This window comes from Sapajus apella, unplaced genomic scaffold (genome assembly GCF_009761245.1).
Source record: "Sapajus apella isolate SASKATOON/1434 unplaced genomic scaffold, GSC_monkey_1.0 scaffold1, whole genome shotgun sequence".
NCBI classification, from domain to species: domain Eukaryota; kingdom Metazoa; phylum Chordata; class Mammalia; order Primates; family Cebidae; genus Sapajus; species Sapajus apella.
The window spans coordinates 67,111,209-67,135,270 of NW_022436941.1; the positions used below are offsets into that span (position 1 = coordinate 67,111,209).

General features: G+C 35.7%; 1 protein-coding gene across 5 annotated transcripts in view; it reads right to left on the bottom strand.

Annotated features, from left to right (window-relative positions):
* TNPO1 (transportin 1) overlaps positions 1-24,062 on the bottom strand; it is a 99,679-nt gene that overhangs the window by 9,039 nt on the left and 66,578 nt on the right. For 4 of the 5 annotated variants that reach the window (XM_032278728.1, XM_032278755.1, XM_032278747.1 and 1 more), the window contains 14 exons: positions 22,154-22,214; positions 21,420-21,588; positions 18,230-18,382; positions 17,149-17,374; positions 15,454-15,625; positions 13,886-13,972; positions 12,611-12,718; positions 12,322-12,480; positions 12,154-12,241; positions 8,539-8,637; positions 7,675-7,770; positions 4,778-4,853; positions 3,789-3,888; positions 1,219-1,293 (listed from right to left, as the gene is read on the bottom strand). In XM_032278728.1, the coding sequence (XP_032134619.1) occupies positions 1,219-1,293; positions 3,789-3,888; positions 4,778-4,853; positions 7,675-7,770; positions 8,539-8,637; positions 12,154-12,241; positions 12,322-12,480; positions 12,611-12,718; positions 13,886-13,972; positions 15,454-15,625; positions 17,149-17,374; positions 18,230-18,382; positions 21,420-21,588; positions 22,154-22,214 (1,669 nt within the window). The remainder of the gene's footprint in view (positions 1-1,218; positions 1,294-3,788; positions 3,889-4,777; positions 4,854-7,674; positions 7,771-8,538; positions 8,638-12,153; positions 12,242-12,321; positions 12,481-12,610; positions 12,719-13,885; positions 13,973-15,453; positions 15,626-17,148; positions 17,375-18,229; positions 18,383-21,419; positions 21,589-22,153; positions 22,215-24,062) is intronic. The other variant, XR_004269148.1, reaches the window with a different exon arrangement.

The window sequence follows — 24,062 nt, forward strand, 5'->3', positions numbered from 1 at the left end:
GTGTTAGTGAATAAGTCTCATGAGATCTGATGGTTTGTTAAGGGGAAACCTGTTTCACTTGACTCTCATTCTCTTTCTTGCCTGCTGCAATGTAAGATGTGCCTTCACCTTCCATCATGATTGGTGAGGCCTCCCCAGCCACAGGGAACTGAGTTGAATTAAACCTTTCCTTTGTAAATAACCCAGACTTAGGCATATCTTCCCCCCTCCCCGCCAAGATGAAGTTTCACTCTTGTTGTCTAAGCCAGAGTGCAATGGTGTGATCTTGGCTCACTGCAACCTCTGCGTCCTGGGTTCAAGCAATTCTCCTGCCTCAGCCTCCAAAGAAGCTGGAATTATAGGCGCCTACCACTACATCCAGCTATTTTTTTCTATTTCTTATTTTGTACTTTGAGATGGGGTTTCACCATGTTGGCCAGGCTGGTCTTGAACTCCTGACTTCAGGTGATCCACCCACCTTGGTCTCCCCAAGTGCTGGGATTACAGGCATGAGCCACTGCACCCTATCCTCAGGCATATCAGCAGCATGAATACGGACTAATACACCTGCCTTGCCTAAAAGTACCTCATAGCATTGCTTAAACTCCTGCTTTGAAAAGTTTAGAATTTGGCCAAGTGTTCTAGTAACAGGTATACTCTAAGCAACCTCTGATACCATACTAATGAAAAAACAAAGAAGTACAGAAGTCATCCAAGGAATACAATTTTTATGTCATATTTTTTTTCAAACTGGGAACATAAAAGCTTTGAATTCACAATAAACTATAATTCACTAACTTTAACCTTGGGTGATTCAAATATGTAACTGCATTTTATTTTTTACTGTGGTTGAGTACTAAGGAGTTAATCAAAAGGAGGATTAACAAAGCAAATAATGATATAGGGTTACTCCTGTGGAGGCCATTTAGATTTACTCTATTTCAGATTATACGCCAAATCTCCATTTCCATTCTTGAAAAACATATGCTATTTTCCTTAAATGGAATAATGGGACCACATAAACTAGTGGTACGCTTGGGAAAATATTTTAAAAGTGCACGCACTCTGCTGTATTTTAAGAAAAGACCAAGCCAACTTTGTTACCAAGAATAAAGGTTATAATCTATCAATACTGACTTGAAGAGCTGAAGTTTCACAAAAAATGTAAACATAATTTTAAGTTGTCCATTAGGATATTAACAGTCTCAAGATGATGCATCATAAAGACTTATTAGTTACCTTACAGAACATGTCTCTGAGATCATCTTTTGGGTTAATCCATGATGCAACAGCATCACAAAAAAATATAAAATCCTGTAACAAGCAAGAAATACATCTTAGGTTGATACAAAGTTAAACTCAGCAAAAGATATATGTAAACCTCAGAGTTTATATCACAATAGAATCCTAGCTTAAAAAAGGAAACATTTCAAAATTAACTATGATCATAAGGAATTAGAAGAAAATACCTTAATGGCTGTCCCTATTAGCCCATGGTCAAGGAATCTCAACTCATTCAGTTTATACTGGAATTTAATGTCCTGCATCATACAACAAAATAACCCCCCTGTGCAGTAAATGTTCAACATCAGAAATGAACTGAAAGCACCAAATCAACACCCATAAAAATACCTCTTCATTTACTGGATTAAAGAAAAACAAAATCAATGATCTTATAGTTCTGAGTGGCCTAGAAATAACTTAAAGCTAGCGAAATATATATTAAATGATCTTGATTTGAAATATAGAAATTAATAATTTCAAGATCCATTCTCAGATACAACTTAAACAAACAACCAAAAGTCAGAAGAAAAACTATGTAATTATAAATACCCAATTCAAACAAGAACAAAAAACTCAACTTTTGGACAGTTACTTAAAAGATAATCAGGCTATTCTGACTACAAGAACAAGATGACAATACACTTTAAGCACTTCATTAAAATATTCTCTCAATCTTGCCTATCATATCGAAACATTAACAGTTCAACAAACAATATTCAACATATTGCTGAAGTTTTGACATGTGAGCCATAAATTTTACCATTAAATTAAAAAAATTTCACTAATTAAAAAAAATTTGGTAATACTGCAGTATCTGTATAAAATGTTTAAGCAAATAAAATATCATTTGCTTAACACAATTTATTCAAATTATGTCTTCCAAATACAAATCTGATGTTAAAAATTTAAATGTAAACAAGTGTAAGACATTTTATTTTAAATCACAGCCAAATAAGGTATGTGAATAAAAGTTAAAAAACAGAAATTTCTACCAACTCTGAAGTTGGTAGCAATTTTATGATCACACATGTATCACCTTACAACATTAATTCAAAGAGAAAGACAATAAAATCCTGGTCGGAAGCCGGTTTTTAAAAAGGTGGTACATGTCATATCAGATACCTCTAACACACATTTGAGACCACACAAAATTCTTAAGTACTAGAAAAAACCCAGAGAATGCCAAAAGCTGATTTTGTAACTAGAAACTTCTCAAGATAGCACTGGCTTATTCTAACAGTAAGTTATAAATATTTTATGAATGTGAAATCAGTCAGAAGTTATTTTCTAATTCTAACTTGTAGGTTTTCAATGTCTACCACCTACATCAATTTAATGTTATAAAACTGAGAACTAATATTTCTAAACCCAAGTTAACAAAAACCACAATATAAGCTAGGAAACATCAAAAAGTCACAATTTAAAAATGTTCAAAACACCCCTCTTGAAAGAGGAAAGTTTCAATTTTTAATTTTTTTTTTAATTTTTATATTTATTTATTTTTATATTTTTATTTCTATTTTTAAAGACGGGGTTTCATCATGTTGGTCAGGTTGGTCTTGAACTCCCGACCTCAGGTGATCTGCCCGCCTTGGTATCCAAAGTGCTTGGATTACAGGCATGAGCCACCACGCCTGGTTCCATTTTCTTGAAAATTAAGAAATGTGAGAGAGTTACTGCTATAAAAGCATTTTTCTGGGGCAGTTTTGTAACTCTTGTGTGTATTCCTAGACACCAAAATTTATTTCTTCGCTTCCCTCCCTCACCTATATCTTTAAATTGCTTTGATGTATCTTGGGTCTCTTGTAGTCTACAGGTTTCCTTCCATGCTTTCTTTTCCTTAACATGTCTACTAAAGTATCCAAGTATTAACCTAGAGTCCCATACTTAGCATTTGTTCACTGAATATACCTAGTGTAATTCACTATGTTTTTGTTTTGTGTGTATAGAAAATTGGCAGCTGGATCCAGATCCTTAAATGGACTCATGTTCAACACCACTGCCGAATAATTAAAATGTCTACACATAACTTGAGCTTAGAAAACAAAGGATGAATAAATCATAAGCTCTCAAAATTAAAGCAATTTCAATGGCTGATTTCTATTTTATTTTATTTATTATTTCGAAGTCTGATTCAAAGTATCTTACTTAGAACAGAGAGGATAGTATTACCACTATTTGGTCACTCTCTTAAGTGTAGATATCCTCAAATTCAGCAAACTGATATCCAAGGATGGGAGGCAGGGACACAGTAAATAAATAAGGTCTTAAAATTTGGATGAAAGAAGCCATGGCCTGATTAAAGACAAGAATATAACCTCGTTGTCCCAATCTGCTGTTACTATCTTATTTCATGACAAAAAAAAATTAGGGAAAAAAAAAAGGCATTACAATTTCAAGATAGGTTTAATTGTATTTCAGTATCTTTGAAAATAGTTAACTTTTTATAATTAAAGTATTAAAATATTCTTCCTTTGAAACTGTATTAACCAGACATTAAAAACAAATCTTTGTGAACATCTTACTTGGATTACGCCACTGGGATTCACACTGATCATGGTACAAATTCCACGGAATGCTGAATCCTTTTCCTCATTGTCTCTTATGTTTCTCAGAGAGGTGCACCTATTGAATTACAGAATTGAGTTTAGCATTTAAGTAACAAACAGATTCAATTACAATACTAATGGACAGTATTTAATGGAATAAGCACCACAGTATAGATAATGGTTATATTAAAAGAGTTTTCAGAAAGCTTAAGTTTTGTTTACTCATACTTCCTGTATGTTGGGCCCACATCTCAATACAGTAGAAACAGTGAAATCTACATTTTCTTAACAAATTGCTTCTATAAAGTAGATAACTAATTTGAATATCCCATTTAAACTATTAATGAGTCCGACCGAGTCAAGAGCAAATTACCAAATTAACTTTTAAAACTGTACTCATGACTTGTATTCCATTAAACACTACTAAAATGATTTGAATTGAAAGATTTATCAATTGAAAGAAGCAGAACATAGGATATAGTGCCACAATATAAACTATTATTATATAGCTTATGGTGTAGATGTTTAACTTTTACATTAACAAGCAAATAAGACTTTTATACATAACAAATTTAAACATGTATTTCTTAATGCAATCCAAGTTTCCAAATTAATTCTAAAAAAGAAACATAATGCAAAAATCTAAATTTATAGAATTTGCATGCATCTTTATTTTTCTGGTGGATATTTAAATGCTTTTTCTGTATAATCAAGCTTTTTAACACAGCAAGCATGTGACAATCTTATCCCATGCATCAATTAGTCGTTAGCCACAACATAAAATAAATATACATGACGATGCTATTGAAAAACCTCACAAACCTGATAGGACAAGATTAGTCACATGGTTGGCAATGATAAAGGATTGTGATTTTTGTAACCAACTGAAAATATATCTAAAAGTGAGATAGAGAAAGAAAGAGTGAAGAAAAATGAATTAAAAAAAAAGATTGAATAATACACACCAGGGTCTTATAAACTGCTGTAGCATGGGGGCCACCTCTTGAGGACAAACGTAACCAAGACGACCAATTGTTATTGCTAAGGTAACGCAATCACGGTTATACACCACCAAACGCCAACCAAGACATGAGCAAATGAGGGGGAAGGAGAAAAAATAAAGAAAAAACAACAAATAACTCAGAAACAGAAACCAACAGAATTTGTGTATGATAATAAACATAAGATTTCACCAGTGCTGTTTATTACCACCCCCTAAAATAAGGGGCAGCAACATATATGGCATACTCTTGGAAAAAGAAAAACAAAAGGAAGTAAAAAAATCTAAAGATTGAGAGAACACCAAAAACCATGATAAATTGCTTTTCTCGCTCAGTCAAGTGTCAAGGTATCATTCTGTTAATAAGATGAGCAGTTAAATGGGCAAATCATCATTCAAAAGCCAGCCAAAATTTCAGAATTTAATAATAAAATCTATGGTTTTTTTCTAAAGAAATATCAGTAAAAGTGATTATATCTCTCAATGATCTCAAACTAATACCAGTGAAAGTGATTTCCATTCTTTGGAAATTATCTAGGGAATTTAAATCAAATTTTTGGTAATTTTAAATTTTTTTTCTTTGATTAACGTTTGCCAAACCAATCAGTGGAAATTTGTTACATCAAAATAAACTGTCAGATTTTAAGTCTCATGATACTCACTAAATGAATGGATTCAAATATTGCTTTGCTACAATGTCAAATCTCATTCTGACAAACCTCTTTGATAACTCAGATAACAGTTGACTAACTTTAAGCCATGTTTGAAATCAAATTCTAATAAAGGAAATTTACAGTCCACTGCAATGACATATGATATGTGGACAATAGGAAAAAATAAATATTGTTTTTGCTATTAAAGGTATAGCACAAAAGAGATGATAATACATTACACTACTAATTATATACTATTATTTTATCTTTTACAATTTTAAAGTGGGCAAACATATTCACCATAAAAATTCAGGAAGTCTTTAAACTTACAAAGAGCTAAAACAAGTACAACTCAGAACTGCATTTTGCAATTCAAAGGTACGTACATATAAATACATTCATACACAACGGGAAAAAATACAAACAGAAAACAAACCATGAAGTGCTTTAATGGTGTTCTCTCAAAAACTTACAGGTTAACCTTTCATAAAAAAAGGGTGGGGATAAAGAAAAATGTTTAGGATTACTTGAAGCAAACTACACAGATAATACTAAAATCCAGCAGATTCATATGAAGCAAGAGAAAGAAAATCTATGTTCAAAAGACACAAACTATGCAACATTCTCATTAAACAGGCAAGTATGAACAATCCAATGAAACATGCGATAAAGCAGATGATGGTCCATTGAAAAAGTTCAGTGTAGGATATACTAATCGGAAAAAAGCAAATTTAACAGCATACTAAGGAATTGGCTTTATAAAATACTGAGACAGTGGCAATTAAAAGCTGCTAAAATCTAGATATTAGACATTAATAATGATTTTAATAATTAAAAAAACCCATTTTTATGGGTAAGAAATAAAGAAAACAATACTTAATGCAGCCACTTGTGATAAGAGGTAATCTAATGAATCCCAAATGTGTTTCTCAATATCAATTCAATCCATCAACTTTAGGGTATTGCCAACTATGTTATTTATTTAGGATATAATTATACTTAAAATATAATCTTATACATAAAGCCAATTTGTTAAACGAACTATGTAACAAATTCACCAGCTGATATCCCACAAGAAACTTTCATATACATTACACTCAACATTTATTTGCAGTTAAGCATTCACATTTAAAAATAAACAGAAGTTTCTCTAGGTTCAACAATTAATGGCAAGTATTTCAAATCTGAATGTCATGTATAGGTACTGTATTCTGAAAAGATAAAATCCTAACAAGATTTCTTATCCATCCTATACACAGATTTTTGTACTTTTCAGCAAGAAAATCTAATTCACTTTGTGAAATAAACAGTACCCATACAGCCAAACAGCCAGATAACTGCTTCATAATTAAAAGATTTCCTTCCATACCAATAAACATTATCAATTTAAATAGCATTAGAATAAAACACACTTTCTATAATCTAAAAATACCAAATAAAAATGCCTCTGAAAAGCAACTTCTTATTTGGAAAACCCTATTTTAACCTTTGTCTAGTATTTTGGAAGAACACTCATGAATTATAAATAAATTATGGGAGTTATCTTGGTATGCAAAGAAAGGAATGTGCCTGAACAAAAACAAAATTTCTGTCTTTCTGCATTGTTAGCAGCAATGAAGGAGGGTAGAAAGGAAAAGATCCAATCCACCCACAAATGTGTTCTATAGTATGGAAGGTACTCTTTAATATAAACATGCTCTCTATAAATGCAAAAGAGAAACAAGCTTCCTAATTAAAAAAAAAAAATAAATCCCATAACGTACTGCCTAAATTCCCAATTCAAAGAAAATTATATGATGACATACAAACTACATATGTCATTGTTAACCAATTTGCCATTCAATCTTTTTGACCACATTTGGACCGATTAAAAAAAAATATATTACTTCCAGCTCCCAGTTACTCTCTGAATTAATTTAAAAGCAAAATTCAGATGGTTCAATAGTTATCTTAGCTGGGATCCATTCTAGGAAGTATTAAAACACTGGAATAGGGGAGAAAGGTGTTTTTCTGGTTATGCCACTGAATATATAACCACTGAAAACTGGTTATAGAATGTAGCTAAAACAGTACATTTTATTACTGAGAATATAGCAATTAAATACAAAATAAGCTTGATTTTAAAAGCTAGCTTTGCTTTGGTTTCTCTACGCATATTTTAAAAGGCAACAAATGTTCTCTTCACTGAAACAGTTCAGTCATATGGTACCTGTATTCTCTAACAATGTCTTTGGTGTGTTGGGTCTGTTAATGATTTCTACAAGCTGGTGCAACACCATAGGAATATAAGGCTTCATCTCTATACCTAGAGATCATCCCAAAAAGAAAAAAACAAAAAAGAAAAAAATTGAATGTTAAAACATCAATGTGAAATATTTTGCTTCCCTTATTAACTCTGACATGTCATATAAACATAGAAATACAAATAAAGTTAAAGCAATTACAAAAATATCAAGGCAGCTAAAAATTTATACTTTATTCATTTATTTACTTTGAGACAAAGTTTCGTCTGTCACCCAGGCTTGAGTGCAGTGGCACCATCTCAGCTCACTGCAACCTCCTGAATAGTTGAGATTATAGGCACCCACTACCACACCAGCTAATTTTTGTATTTTCTTTCTTTTTTGAGATGGAGCCTCGCTCTGTCACCAGGCTAGAGTGCAATGGCATGATCTCAGCTCACTGCAACCTCCACCTCTCAGGTTCAAGCGATTCTCCTGCCTCAGCCTCCCAAGTAGCTGGGACTACAAGTGTGCGCCACCATGCCCAGCTAATTTTTGTATTTTTAGTAGAGACAGTGTTTCACCATGTTGGCCAGGATGGTCTCGATCCCTTGACCTTGTGATCCGCCCGCCTCGGCCTCCCTAAGTGCTGGGACTACAGGGATGAGCCACCGTGCCCCACCTAATTTTTGTATTTTTAGTAGAGATGGGGTTTCACCATGTCAATCAGGCTGGCCTCAAACTCCTGACCTCTGGTGATCTGCCCACCTCAGCCTCCTAAAGTACTGGGATTAGAGGTGTAAACCACTGTGCCAGGCCTTATGCTTTTAAATAGGGGAAAAAAAGCTTACCCATTTGTATGGAGATTTCTCCAATTGCCCATGTGGCATTGTTGCAGACTGAAATGAATTCTGGATTTAGGTTGGTTCCCAATATTGGCATGAAATCAGCTAGAAAAAAAAATTTAAACTATGTAACAGACTGTTCAATAGCAGTATAATTGTACTTTAAAGGAAATCTAGGTGGAAAAAGAAATCCAGGCAGGAAATAAGTTTCACCAAACAACAACAACAACAACAAAATCCCTATTGCAACATCAATTTAAAAACTAGTGGAAAAAAACCTTGGCAACTGTATTTAAAAATATTTTTTAAAAGGGTTGGTAATATTTATCTTAAGAACCTGAAGAAAGCAGTATGTGGCCAATATGAAGTAGAAGAGGAAATACAAGTTCGGTTGTATTTTCCATACCACTAAAAAGAGTTGGTCAGAGTAATCTCTTGTCATCAGACTAAGAAAATTCAAATCCTAAGAGGAGAAAACATAAAAGAATGGAATTTTCTTCAAACTCAGTATTTCATACACAAATTTTTTTTAAAAATCAATGATTTTGGCTTTTAAAGCAACTTTCACTCTTGTGCTCTAACTGTGGTCTCTGAATATCATTTTCCACTAAAAAAAGAGGACTCCCACACTACAGGCAAAGGCAGAAAACGTACAAAATAAGTGGACTATTTTGTCATAATGAAAAGACCCAGGAGCCAACTTAAGTTCTCACTGCAAGTAGTACAATAGCTTGAACATCATGAAGTCATACTGGCACTAAAAAAACAACAAATGAAAGCTAAACTCTGAAACATAAAAGATATCTTTGGAGGATGCTAGGAATCAATTCATTATTTTGAAAATGGGTAAATGAAAAAAAGAATCAAGTATTTATCCTGCCTCTGCTATATGATTTTACCTCAGGGTAGTAATTTACTGATATAGGAAATGTCTTTCTATATAGGTATTCTCATTATTAAGTCTCACTCTGTCACCCAGGCTGGAGTGCAGCAGTGCGATCTTGGCTCACTGCAACCTTCGCCTCCCAGTTCAAGCAATTCTCTACCTCAGCCTCCCGAGTAGCTGGGATTACAGGTGTGTGCCACCATGCCTGGCTAATTTTTGCATTTTTTAGTTGAGATGAGGGTTCACCATATTGGCCAGGCTGGTCTTGAACTCCTGACCTCGTGATCCACCATGCCGGGCTAGAATATCGCAATTTTTTTTAACTCCTAATAAATCAGAAGAAGTAAGCCAGGGTTTCTTCATCTCAGCAATACTGACAGTTCGAGCCAGATCATTTTTTGTTGGGGGGAAGGGAGGCTGTCTCCTGTATTATGTTTAGCAACATTCTTTGCCTCTACCCACTAGACATCAATGGCACCTCTCCAGTGTTAAACAAAATGTCTCCAGACATTGGCAAATGTTCCCTGAATGGCAAAACTGCCCTGGTTGAGAATCACTAATCTCGACAATTATCGTGATTGATAACACTTAAAATAAAAAAGGGAGGGACAACTAGACACTATGTCTTAAAAACAAAACAACGTAAATCTCATTAAAACTCAGTTTCTGTATCAAAACAATTTACAGTAAATACAAAGGACAGAGGAACATGTTAGACATCAGAAAGACGCAATCAGTAAAATCCACAGTATGAGAAACTCTTTAGAATAAAAAACATGGTTTAACAAAAAACAACTGTAAGAAGAGATAGTATGTACTGAAATATTAAGACTTCTAATGCTATGTTTGAGATTTGCTCCAAAATATCTGAGATCTGTGTCTGACCCATGACTGGACAGTTGAAACTTGATGCTAGGAGGCTTGTTACATTTTTTCTACTTTTCTATGTCTTAAAAACTTTATAATAAAAAATTAAATCCTTTCATGTAAGTTTCAACTAAAAAACTAAATTAGATGTTAAATATGAGAATGATAAGCTTCCCAAAAGAATTCATTACACTGCTAGGCTTAAACTTGATTTTTTTTTTTTTTTTTAAAGACTCAGTCTCACTCTTGGCCGCCAGGCTGCAATGACGCGATCCCAGCTCACTGCAACCTCTGTCTCCTGGGTTCAAGCCATTCTCCTGCCTCAGCCTCCCAAGCAGCTGTGATTAAAGGTGCCTTGTCACCATGCCTGGCTAATTTTTGTATTTTTATTAGAGACAGGGTTTCACCATGTTGGCCAGGCTGGTCTCGCACTCCTGACCTCAGGTGATCCGTCCACCTTGGCCTCCCAAAGTGCTGGGATTACAGGTGTGAGCCACCATACCTGGCCAACTTGATGGTTGTTAATATATCATAATTAATGTTACTATTCAAAGTTAAGAAATGGTTATCCAAAAGAATGATTACATCAGATGATAAAACATTCAATTAATATTTTAAATTAAGGTTTAAATCAAGCATTAAAATAATTGTTACCCAACATGCTGATAAAGAAAAGGGGGAAAAAATCCCATAACTCATTTATAACCCATGAGTTTCAGAACAATTCAGGGTACAATACTCAAGAAATTCCTTATCATTGTCACAAAAGGCCAAGACAAATGTTATGCTTTTGAAACAGAAACAACTCATTATTTACTTTTTTTTCTTGAGATGGAGTCTCACTCTGTTGCCCTGGCTGGACTGCAGTGGTGAGAGCTAAGCCCACTGCAACCTCCACCTCTTGTGTTCAAGCAATTCTCCTGCCTTAGCCTCCTCCTGAGTGAATGGGACTACAGGAGCCCACCACCATGCCTGGCTAATTTTTGTATTTTTAGTAGAAATGGGGTTTTGCCATGTTGGCTAGGCTTGGCTAGTCTCGAACCTCAAACTCCTGATCTCAAGTGATCTGCCTGCCTTGGCCTCCCAAAGTGCTGGGATTATAGCTGTGAGCAACCATGCCTGGCCTCATTATTTAAAGTGACATTTGTTAGAAGTTTTCTGCAATATCTGAAAAAGCATGCTGGTTTATTTATTTTTTAGATGAAGTTTTGCTCTTGTTGCCCAGACTAGAGTGCAATGGCACGATCTCGGTTCACTACAACTTCTGTCTCCCAGGTTGAAATGATTTTCCTGCCTCAGCCTCCTAAGTAGCTGGGATTCCAGGCATGAGCCACCATGCCCAGCTAACTTTGTATTTTTAGTAGAGATGGGGTTTCTTCATGCTGGTCAGGCTGGTCTCGAGCTCCCGAACTCAGGTGGTCTGCCTGCCTCGGCCTCCCAAGTGCTGAAATTACAGGTGTGAGCCACCGTGCCTGGCTATGCTGGTTTATTATAGAAGAAAACCTGATTATTACTATTTCTGTGTACCTCTACCAAAAAGGAGGCTACTCAAAAAAGGATCTATGAGCTAGCCTATGGTACCAATGCTTCCCTGATGATGGTCATGTCGTTTACTCTAAAGCATTATTACTAAGCTTTCCTCTAGTCACAGAAGTGCCTAAAAAGCTAAAATGATGGCAAGCTCCAGGAAATATCAGGGGTTCCCTCTATCTTGTCTGTTTCAATCAGAACAGCTTTACTTTAACCAATAAAGTGTACATTTGTAACTGCTGGGATTCCATGCAATTTCAGTTTAATAATAAAAAACAACGCTGATGTAAAAATAACTTTAAAAAAATCACATTCATAGCAGTAGAAAATATTCATACCTATACAAGGCTTAACATGCGGAAAGCAAGCTTTTGTGAGGTCACCTAACAGGGCAAAAGAACTCTGTCGAACTTCTGGCATTTTATCCTACAAGAAATAAGAAGAAATTAACCCCAATGTGACACAGAGAAACAGGTTTCAATTCATTTTCATCTTCCAAGTCTCACCTGCATGCACTGATACATTAGTGTTAGGATGTTACTTCGGGCTACCAGCTGTTCAATGTTGCCTCCAAGTCCCTCAGCCAGGCCACTCAGTAAATCAAGAGCCACTATCATAAAATCTTTATCTGGAGCTTCATATTGATCTGGGTGAGCATTGTTTAGCTGAAATTAGATGCAATATTTTTTGAGAGTTTGTTTTTAATCAACTACTGAAAAAGTTTGTACACATTATGCCTATCTTTAGAAAAATGTCCACAACGTCAAGAAGGGAAAGACATTTTAAAAAAATTACCATGGCTTGTGCAAGAGTCTTCTGTACTAGGTTTACACAACGCTGATACACAGGTTCACAGTATGGAAGGAAGCCAGACTGCAGTGCTGTGGCAACTGAAGATAGGCACTAGAAAGAATAAAGTACACATGCTAAATTTTCTAGGTATGCTGAAGATTATGATGAATGCTGGAAACTGTGCTTAACAGGATCCTGGTCATTTAGGAGCCTACTCTACTAGTTTCTACAGTAGCATTTTTTTTTTTCTTTCCAAACCTCTTTTTGGAAGTCATTCTTTGTTGTTAGTTTGCCAGACAATCAGGTCAGGTTTACTCAGAAGAAAAGTTTTTACAAGAAACGTTATCCTTCAAGGACAGATTGATTATTATGTGTTCATATATTTTCCTCAAATTTAAGAGGCTCATTTCATGCTCCCATCATGGTCAATGCTGTGGATGGACTTTATTGGGCATATTCTGAGACCCTGCTGGAAAGCAATATATATACAGTTGGCTCTCTGTATCTATGGATTCAACCAATCCTGAATCAAAAGTATTTAGAATTAAAAAACGATTTAAAGTATACTGGGAGGAGGTGCATAGGTCATATGCAAATACTATACCATTTTACATAAGGAACTTTAGCATCGCTGCATTTTGGTATTCACAGGGAGTCCTGGAAACAGTCCCCTGCAGACACTAAGGGACAACTGTATACAAAAAATGAACCATATGATTCTTCTTATTTTGTTGGGCCTAGAAATAGTTGTTGCTTATGGTCACAGAATTTAATTTCTCTGGCTAAGGACAATCCATGGCAGAAGCTGGTGACTCTTGAAATAATGGGGAACAAGAATGAAAACGACTGAATTGGCTCCATTAATGTCAATTCAACTAAGTTTAAGTGACAACATTTCACAGTATGTTATAAAATTTTGCAATGGGAGGGGTGTTAAAGAAACGTTAAGTACACATGGAATCATTTTCAAATTGGAAAATTGTAAATAAAGTACCTCCTTACTGGCACCAAATCCCAATACTACTTCCCATATACGTATGAGTAAAAATATATATATACCCTAGTGTATATGTCTCCTGGTATAGAGAGTAGATAACATAAAAGAATTTAAAACTGTAATTTATTATCAATTAAGTAGAACAGATTAGAGAATAACATGTATAATTTCCTTCATCTCTTTAGAATATAAATTTATCAACACTTTTCTTATCACACATACCCATTTTGGATTTGAACATGTGTTTTGGTAACAGATTAAATATTACTAGTCCTGCATACCTCAAGTAAAGGGAAGAGATCTTTATCTTCATCCTTTAACATGTTCCATTTCTGGATCAGTGGAGGCATTAGCATCTGAATGTATTCCTATTTACAATGATGAAAAACATATGAAGTTCTACTATCATATGTAAACAAGACCATTTTGAGTCTTTGAAAATTAAAATCCATTTTGAGCAATTGTGTAAAATCATTACAAAAGGCATTTTAAGAGTCATTCTCCACTCTACATAGTCCCTTTTAAAACTTTCCTTTCTTTTACCTACCTTTATATTTACACGACCATGTTCTAGTTTTAGATCTAGAACTAGTGATCCAGTGATCTTTCAGCCTTTTTGAAAGAAAATGTCTATCAATAAATACACAACGAATCAAAATGTATTACTTCTGAAATCACAATCAATGAAGATCTAAGCTTTTCTCTTTAGTTACAGAGTATTTTTAGTTCTGGGGCTGGGCATGGTGGCTCACACCTGTAATTCTAGCACTTTGGTAGGCTGAAGCAGGCAGATCACTTGACCCCAGGAGTTTGAGGCCAGCTTGCGCAACATCGCAAAACCCTATCTCTACAAAAAAAACTGGCCAGGAATGGTGGTAGATTGAGCCCAGGAGGTGGAGGTTGCAATGAGCTGTGATCATGCCACTGCACTCTAGCCTAGGTGACAGAGTGAGACTTTGTCTCAAAAAAAATAAAATAAAATAAAAAAATTCTTTTTAGTCATGGAGCTTTAACAAGTAATATGGCTATTACTATATAGTACATTTTAAAATCAACAGGTAAACTTATATAGATGCATTTGTAGGAAAACAGACTTATAATCATTTAAGTGTCAAACTAAAGAATGATCCATAAAATGAAGTAAATAAACATCATGTAAACAGGGGCACAGATTCTAAAGACATTCAGAAAACAAGCCCCCACAAAACCAAACCAAACAACCAACAGCAAAGCAAACCTATAAACTGTCCCATACCAAATTTTAAGTGTAACTTAAAAATAAAACAATTTCTTAAGACTTCTGATATAGTAATTATATAGAGTAAGTCTTATTCAGCAGGGTATGTGGAGCTATATTAAAATTCCAATACCACTTAAATCCTTAGACAAATCCATCCTCCTCTTAACACTACTGGAAACAAGGCACTTTTGCACTATTATTTAGTATTTTAAAACCTATTACCCCAATTTCTAATTGTTTTATACAGTGTACTCCCCATATCTGCTGAGAAAACAAAGGTGTCTAGATATGGTGGATACAAAAACACTAGGAATTAAGTCAAAGTAGACATCCAGAGTATAAAAACTTTTTAACCCTTTGCTTTAGTCATTCTAAAAAGTATCAGAGCATTCATGTGAAATGCTGCTGTAGTTTCCACACCAAGTATATACTTAAAAGAATACCATTTGAAAGGGGATATACTTGCTGCCTTTGTAAGATCTATACTCTTAAAAGTAGCAGAGACTATTCACACCTTCTAAAACATTTTAATTTCCAAATACATGCTAACCTATTGATTGTAGCTATCTTACATATTATTTTCCAAAATGGTTCTTAACAGATACTTACCGGTTTGTTTAAATGATGTCCTACTGAATCTGCTAATGTTCCTATGGCATCATAAAGAATGAGCAGGTTCTTATGTTGGTATTTACTAAATGCAAAGACCAGGGTATCAAGTATATAAGCAAGGTAAGGAACAAGTTCTGTACAAGCCTCTTCTTCTAGGGTAGCAAAGGCACTGTTAATAAAAGAAAAAAATACTTATTGACTGCAAGAGAGATCTCTTTAATTTCTAAAATGTTGATGTTCTATTTTGCCCAATCAGAAATCTCCTAAAATGGTCTAAGCCATCTGTTAATGTAAGCCCTGGTAATGAGCACTGTGAATTATTTACCCTTTTCTTCTGTAGCACTTACCATAAATAATAATTATGTAGTTGTTCTGTATTTCCTACTAGCCTGTAAGTCAAGATGGCAGGGACTGTAAACTCAGCATTTAGTATATGCTTAACAATTAATAGCTTAAAAAAACCAGGTACTGAATGAATAAACTACAGGAACCCAAACATAATCTATATCCTCCCTCTTCTAAAAATATTTAGTGCTGTATTAATGACCATAGCCCCCCTATTCAACTTTGTCTCATTTTACTAAGAATATCTTCCAAATATGACTGCTTCAGATGGATCAAGGTCAAACTCAAATTTACTTTCTCTGCTGGGCACAGTGGCTCATGCTTGTAATCCCAGCACTTTGGGAGGCTGAGGTGGGTGGATCACTTAAGGTCAGGAGTTCGAGACCAGCCTGGCCAACATGGCGAAACCTCATCTGTACTAAAAATACAAAAATTTGCTGGGCACGATGACACACACGTCTGTATTCCCAGCTACTCAGGAGGTAGAGGCAGGAGAATCACTTGAACCCGGGAGGTGGAGGCTGCAGTAAGCCAAGATCGTACTACTGCACTCCAGCCTGGATGACATTGAGACTCAATCCGAAAAAAATAAAATTTTACTTTCCTTTGTTCGACAGTTATTTCTTCCTTCTACCCAAGGTCAATGGTAAAAGCAAATCTACTCGAAAAAGTAAGAGCTATAAACATAAGCAGAAGGCATTTTTTTTAAAACATAAAGGTTTGCTCCAGGAAACTGGAAGATTTATAGTGATAAAAGCAACTGCTGCTTTGATCTAAAGAGACAGCTTCCAAACCAACCAAGAGAATGGCTGCTAGGGCAGAACTACTAAGCACCCAAGAGCTGTAACTGGAAGTGACTGACCGCAGGTCCATGTGGGACTTTCTGTGGAGTTAGGGTGCTTGACCTGTAGTCTAAGGATGTCAATTTGCTCAAACTTAATTATTCCTTCAAGATAGGAGCCCTGTCATCACTACTTCAGATGTCTGAGGAAATTAGGGTGTAAAATAATTCTGTTGTAATAACTACTAAAAAAAATGAGCCAAGGAATAAACAGCAAAGTTTGATGTATAGTGTCACATTTAGATCTATAAAATCATCAGGTAAAAGCCACATATGACAAAATTATTCCAGCCAAACAAAATTTATAAAATATGCTAATATGCAAACCCAAAAGCTATAGATCCTGCAAAAAACTCCAAGAAGAAGAAAACTGAGCTTTCTGATACAACTGGAAAATTTTCAATTATGAAATACTTCATTAAAGGTTTAACACCAACACTCTATCACAACGTTGAAAATTAGTTTTTCACTTCCACAAAGAACACTGTGTTATGAATCTGTCCCACCTGCAGGCAGCTTCTTGTACTCTCTTGTTGCTATCCAGGATGCGCTTTAGCAATTCTGTCATTAATGGCTTCAGATATGTGTCTGGTGGCTGGCTGACTACCCAGTGTGCATAGCGGCTAAGAGTCCAGCATGTTATGGAACGCACAAGAGCCTTTTTATCAGAGAGGCACTGAATGAGGTGAGGAATAAGCTCAGGCAAGTATGGAATCATGCCCTGCATGCAACCTAGAAATAAAAAAAAAAATCTTTCAAAATGCTAAATTTTGGTTAACATTATTTTGGCTGATTATGAAAATAAAACATGCATCTATGAAAAAATTCAGAATATTTCCACTGCTATAAACACAATGTAATAAGCATCTTATAGTAGGGTTAGGATCTAATTTTACCTCTGCTGTACAAATTATGGCTTTCAGAAATGTCTATGAAGTGTTTCAATTTCTTTTAATAGATGTTTACTGCCAGGACAGAATCAGTAATAACCTTTATAGAGAGAGAATGATGACAGTCTTGCCTTATCGTGTTTCCTATAACTACCTAAGAAATCAAGAATTTTTTTTTTTTTTAAAGCAATGGGGATGCTTCAGACATCAGACCCTTCCATTCTGTTCCCTTTTAAAAAAATTTTTTTATTGAGACGGAGTCTTGCTCAGTCACCCAGGCTGGATTGCAATGGCACGATCTAGCTCACTGCAACCTCCGCCACCTGGGTTCAACTGATTCTCTTGCCTCAGCCTCCTGAGTAGCTGGGATTACAGGTGTGTGCTACCACGCCCAGCTAATTTTTGTATTTTTAGTAAAGCTGTGGTTTCACCATGTTGGTCAGGCTGGTCTTGAACTCCTGACCTCAGGTGATCCATTCATCTCCGGCCTCTGTTCCCTTTACTGTATGTCCTCTTTTCCCTTTATTATAACAAAAACATTTTGCAAAATATCTGGCTGGGGTTAGAAGCCAACCCATGGCTGTTTAATACTAGTTAACTGGTTCAAAATAGAAATTCCTTAAAGTAGCCTAGCCTTATTAGTACCTAATAGTAGTAAGAAGCCAACTTATATAATTCAAACTGGACTTAGGCTCACCTTCAGCAATTGCTCCTAAAACCAAGATGCCCGATTCTTTAACAACCCACTCATGATGAAAAAGTAATTCTTTCAAAAGGGGCAAAATATGTGGCAGCAGTTCATCACGATACACATTTGCAAGAACATCTAGGGCGGCAGCAGAACATTTTCCTAAGGAAATATTTAATTCAAAAACATTACATTAACTTCTTATTCAATTAAATAGGAGATAGTCTGTCACATTAAAACATTTTCTATTAAGATGAATACTTTTTATGACAAAGAACTTACTTGGCAAATTAATTGTGAAGACATTGTATTCTGTACATGACTGTCATACTAGAATTCTGTCTACACAGAAAAACTAAAATACTGTTCCACTCAATTCAATGCTTCTAATAGGATGCCCACTCAGTATGATACAATCATGTTACAATCATGCAGCAAAACAAACATTATTAATTCTACTTAACATTTACAGCAATAGATCATCTAGAATTAAATACACAATTACTTAGCTGGAATTTAGACACAAAAATTGCAACAAAAGTCACCGGCACATGAAGAGTAACAAATGCTAAAAAGATTAACTATGGAACTATAAATCAACTCAGATTTTATTAACATAATAATTCAGACAAGAACAGCAAAAATGAAAAGAACAACAAAATATCATTTCTGTTATGGGTAGGAATGTGTTCCTGAAAGTTCATGTACTGGAAACCTAATCCCCAAAGCAACAAACATGGGAGGTGAGGCCTAATAAGAGATGATTACATGGTAGAACCACACAACTAAATAGTACACTGACATGCAACAGAAGGAAATCTAAATCTGTATGTACAGATGAAGAATGAGGCATACGATATACAGAAAGAAAGCAGAAGAGTACATATTATCTGATTTCACTTTTAGAAATTGGCTTCTCCTCTAAAAAAGATCTATGTATGTTTATCCAACCATGCACAGAAAAGCTTTTGGAAGGATATAAAGAATGGGATGTGAAGACGAAGTGTTCACCCATCCACATATATCACTTTTGTAGAGTTATCTGTGTAATGACCTTAAGCCATCCCGCTTCCCCAATCTGAAAGTAGGGATACAGTGGGAGGTAATTTGTAACAGAAGTGAACACCATGGGTTGTCTTAACGAGTGAGACCTGGGTTCCAATACTAAATGTGCTGTCAGTACTAGCTATGCCAACCTTGGGTAAAGTTCTCTTTCTGCAGTTTTCTTGCTTACTCAAGGTTGTTAGAAATCTTAAATATAAATACGACTTTATTCTTACCTTTGATTAAATAAGACGTTGATATGCATACAAAGTCCTTGGCCTAGTGCCTGGCACATGAGGCACTCTAAAATAGAATGTCAGTTATAGGAAACTGAAGAGGCAACAGAGGAACTACATTATATAAACCAATGAATGACACAGCTCAGACTGTTAATGTCTGTCCTTAATAGCTTTAATCACAGTTATTAAAAACACTTTGAACTAGAGTAGTGGCTCTAAACTGGGGTGATTTTGTTCCCCCAGGGAATTATCTATCAATGCCTGAAGGCCTCGCTGGTTGTCCCAATTGTGTTTTGTGCTGCTGGCATCTTTGGGCAGAGGTCAGGGATGCTGCTCAACAACCTACATGTGCAGGACAGCCCCCACAACAAAGAATTATGTGCATGACGTGGCATTCGTATGTAGAAAACAAAATGGATTATGTGGCCAAAAATGCCAACAGTCTCAAGGTTGAGACACCCTGAACCAGAGCAGTAGAGATTTAAAAATCAGCAAGCAAGCAAAATCAGAACACAGGTGTTTAGGTTCATCCCAAATTAGGAAGTGTGGGCTGGAATGCTAGCTCCACAGGCGATGTGATCTGCAGCTAAGATTGGAAATTAACATATTTTAAAAAGCATATTTCATGTTTTGAATATAACAAAGCAACTTATTTTAGAATTACCTATGATAGCCAATTCTAATGCAAATTACTACACAAAAAATACTCATGTTAGAAAAACCAAAAAAGCTTATGGCAATGTTCTTACAGTATTAAAACATAAACAACCTTTTGAGAAATGATAGTTTAAGAATATAATGATGAGAAAATAAGAGCAGGCCCACCAGGAAAATGCAAACCAAAACCTCAAAATATCACTTCACATCCACTAGAATGACTAATAATAATAAAGAGATATAAGGCAAGTGTGCATGTGAAGAAACTGGCACCCTTCAGACAATGCTACTAGGAGAGCAGAATGGTGCGGCCACTTTGGAAAACATCCTGGTAATTTCTCAAAAGGTCATTTCTCAAAAGGTTAAACATACAGTATGACCCCAGCAATCCTTCTCCTCAATGTTTACCCAAGAGGACTGGAAACATGTTGGGCCAGACATGGTGGCTCATGCTTATAATCTTAGCACGGCCAAGGTGGGTGGATCGCTTGAGCCCAACAGTTCAAGACCAGCCTGGGCAACATGTCGTAACTGTCCCTACAAAAAAAAATAATAAAATAAATAGAAAACAAAAAATCAGCCAGGTGTACTGGTGCACACCTGTAATCCCAGCTACTTGGGAGGCTGAGGTGGGAGGATCACCAGAGCCTGGGGAGATCAAGGCTACAGTGGGCCATGACTGTGCCACCGCACAATTGTGCTAGCCTGGGTAAGAGACCTGTCTCAAAAAAAAAAAAAAGAAAAAAGAAAACATACACCTACACTCAAAATTGTACGTGAGTATTTGTAACAACACTACTCAACAGCTACAAAAAGAGAAACACAAATGTCCACTAACCAATGAATGTATAAATGTATTACTACAATGAAATATTATTTAACAATACAAGTGAATGAAGTATTAATACATGCTACAATATGAACCGTGAAAACTTTATGTTAAGTCAAAGAAGATGGTCACAAAGGACAATGCATTGTATGACTCCATTTATATGAAATGTCTAGAATAGGCAAACCCAGACACAGAAAATAGACTAGCAGTTGCCCAGAGCTAGTAAACAATGGGGAGTGACTGCTAATAGGTATAGGTGATGAAAATATATTCTACAACTGGTTGTGGTAATGATTAAACAACTCTCTGAATATATTAAAAACCAATGAATTGTATAGTTTAATGGGTAAATTGTAAAGCAGATGAATTATATCCCAATAAAATAGTTACCAAAGTAGGCAACTGTGCTTTTCCCTTTCTAACTTACTTAGATTCCAGTCAGAAATTGTGTCATCATCATCAATTTCATCATCATCATCATCTTCCTCTTCAATTCCATCTTCATCATGCTGCTGAGCTACTGTCCTTGATCGGTGAAAACGTGGCCGTATATCCTGTTCACTATCAGGAATCGTTTCATCTTCTTCAACATCACCCTGTTTTTGTTTTTGTTTTTTAAAAGGAAAATTTGGGTGGCTTTCATTAGATGTTAATAATATATACATGAGTAAGAGAAACAGGATATACAGAGATGTGGTCATGCACAGGATTTTTAAGTATACTTCCAGAGTGATTAAAAACCACTCCCAGGTACAGAACATATTACTTGCAGAGGGGTGAATATACTGGCATAACACATCTGCTGGGGTTATATGGCCCTTTCAGCCAACTAGATGGCCTCATTGGCTGGTACAATCTAAGTATGCCTGAATCAAATTTAGAGAAGCATATATAAGAAAATTTTAAAAGTAACTCCAGGTAATTAAGGGGAAATTAATGATAACCCTACCAATGTCACCATCTAGTGCCAAATAAAGCAAGAATTTATCATTACTCAAGCTTACTGCTTCTATCTTTATACTTCTGTAGCCTATTATGGGTAATAGGAAGTCCATTTACAGGAGATCTATTCTCAATGAATGTTTTATTGGCCAAATTCAAAGATGTACTAAGTCAATATAAAAAATCATGTTCGCTATTCATCAAAAAAAGCTTCCTTACCTTAAGTAGGATAATATCTATATCTGAGTATTTCATGCCATTCACTAACACAGGAATCAACCTATGAAGAAAGAGATTAATGAAACAAAGACTTAAAGATCTCAACAGAATAATTAGTAAGACTTAACCTTATGTGTACTAATAAAACCAGTGAGATAATCACTGGTAATATTGTCTTTGAACCTATTCAGTGATGTATGTCTGCTCTCATTAACTGAAGAAATGTTGAGGAAAGGAAGCAGTGAAATATAAAATCCCCTGGATAGGTTTAAGAAGTGTTGGCCAGCCAAACTTTTATGCTCAAAGTCCTTCCAAATTCTAAAACAGAATGATTAGTAGTAATTAAACATTATAGCTAGCATAATTCACTAGGTAAGACTTACATAGAACTATAATTTGAAAGCTACAGGCATTCTGCAGGAGAACCGGGTGTATCTGGATCACCAAGAGTTAATCAGTGATGATCTTTGTCAACAATTTCAGGGAAATGGTGAGAACAGACATCAGACTATAATATAATGAAGAGTTAACAAGATGTGGGTTACAGAAGTGAAGACAGTAAGTCCCACTTGCTTTAGTTTTTTGAATACAGAAAAAACTGTTTAAAAGTTATGGAAAATAAGGCAACAGAGAGAATTTAAGAGTAAATATTTATCTGGTACGGTGAGGTCTCTGGGGATAAATATATATATATATATATACTCTACAGACTTTAAATAGAAAATTGGTTAGGAGAGGACAACTCATATGAAAATATTATCTGTGGGCCCCGCGCAATGGCTCATGCCTGTAATCCTAGCACTTTGGGAGGCAGAGGTGGGCGCATCACGAGGTCAAGAGATGAATACCGTCCTGAACAACATGGTGAAACCCTGTCTCTACTAAAAACACAAAATTTGGCTGGGTGTGGTGGTGCCTGCCTACAGTTCCAGCTAATTCAGGAGAATCCCTTGAACCCAGGAGGTGGAGGGTGCAGTGAGCCAAGATTGCACCACTGCACTCCTGCCTGGCGACAGAGTGAGAACTCAGTCTCTCAAAAAGAAAGAAAAGAAAAGAAAAGATTATCTGAAAGTTTTGGGGCAAGATGAAGGGTCACCTGCTTTCTTTATAACTGCTCAAAGTGAATTAAGAGAACATCAAAAGAGTGATAAAGGTTTGAAACAGTTGCTCCTGGTGAATAAAAGATAAAAGCTGATCTGGAATGTCAATTAGCAGATCATGAAGGGTCCACTTGTGGTTGAAGACCACAGATTGCTATAGCCAACATTCCCCCAGGGGAGTGTAACCTTCCCCAAAGGAAAATTTTTGGTGGCTTGGTTTAAGAAGAGTTCAGAGTTCAATTAGTCTAGAGCAGGTCAGATAGACATTTTGGGTTAGTATAGTTTATTTGTGGCTCTGATGTTTGTCAGATAAAGAGAGAAAAAGAATCAGATTAGGCCCAGTGCCTAATCACAAGGTAAGGAGTTCAAGACCAGCTTGGCCAACATAATGAAACCCTGTCTCTACTAAAAACAAAAATTAGCTGGGCATAGTGGCATATGCCTGCAGTCCCAGCTACTTGGGAGGCTGAGGCAGGAGAATCGCTTGAACCCGGAAGGCAGAGACTGTGGTGAGCTGAGATCTCACCACTGCACTCCCTGGGCAACAGAGCAGATTCCGTCTCAAAAGAAAAGAATCACTTTAAACACAAACAGGTCAAGGGCTTTGGCATGGGGTGGCAGATAGGCCTAGTAAGGTTTGCAGGAAATAAAGGACTGACTGGTAAAGCTGGGCAAATAAGAAAAAAGGAAGTCAGACAGTAAGATAGGGAAATTAACTGTGACCATGTGGCAATCTGGCTTGTGCCTGACGAAGTCTAATCATGTTAGACAATATATTATTTTTGAACAGGTTTTATTGTGAAAATTTA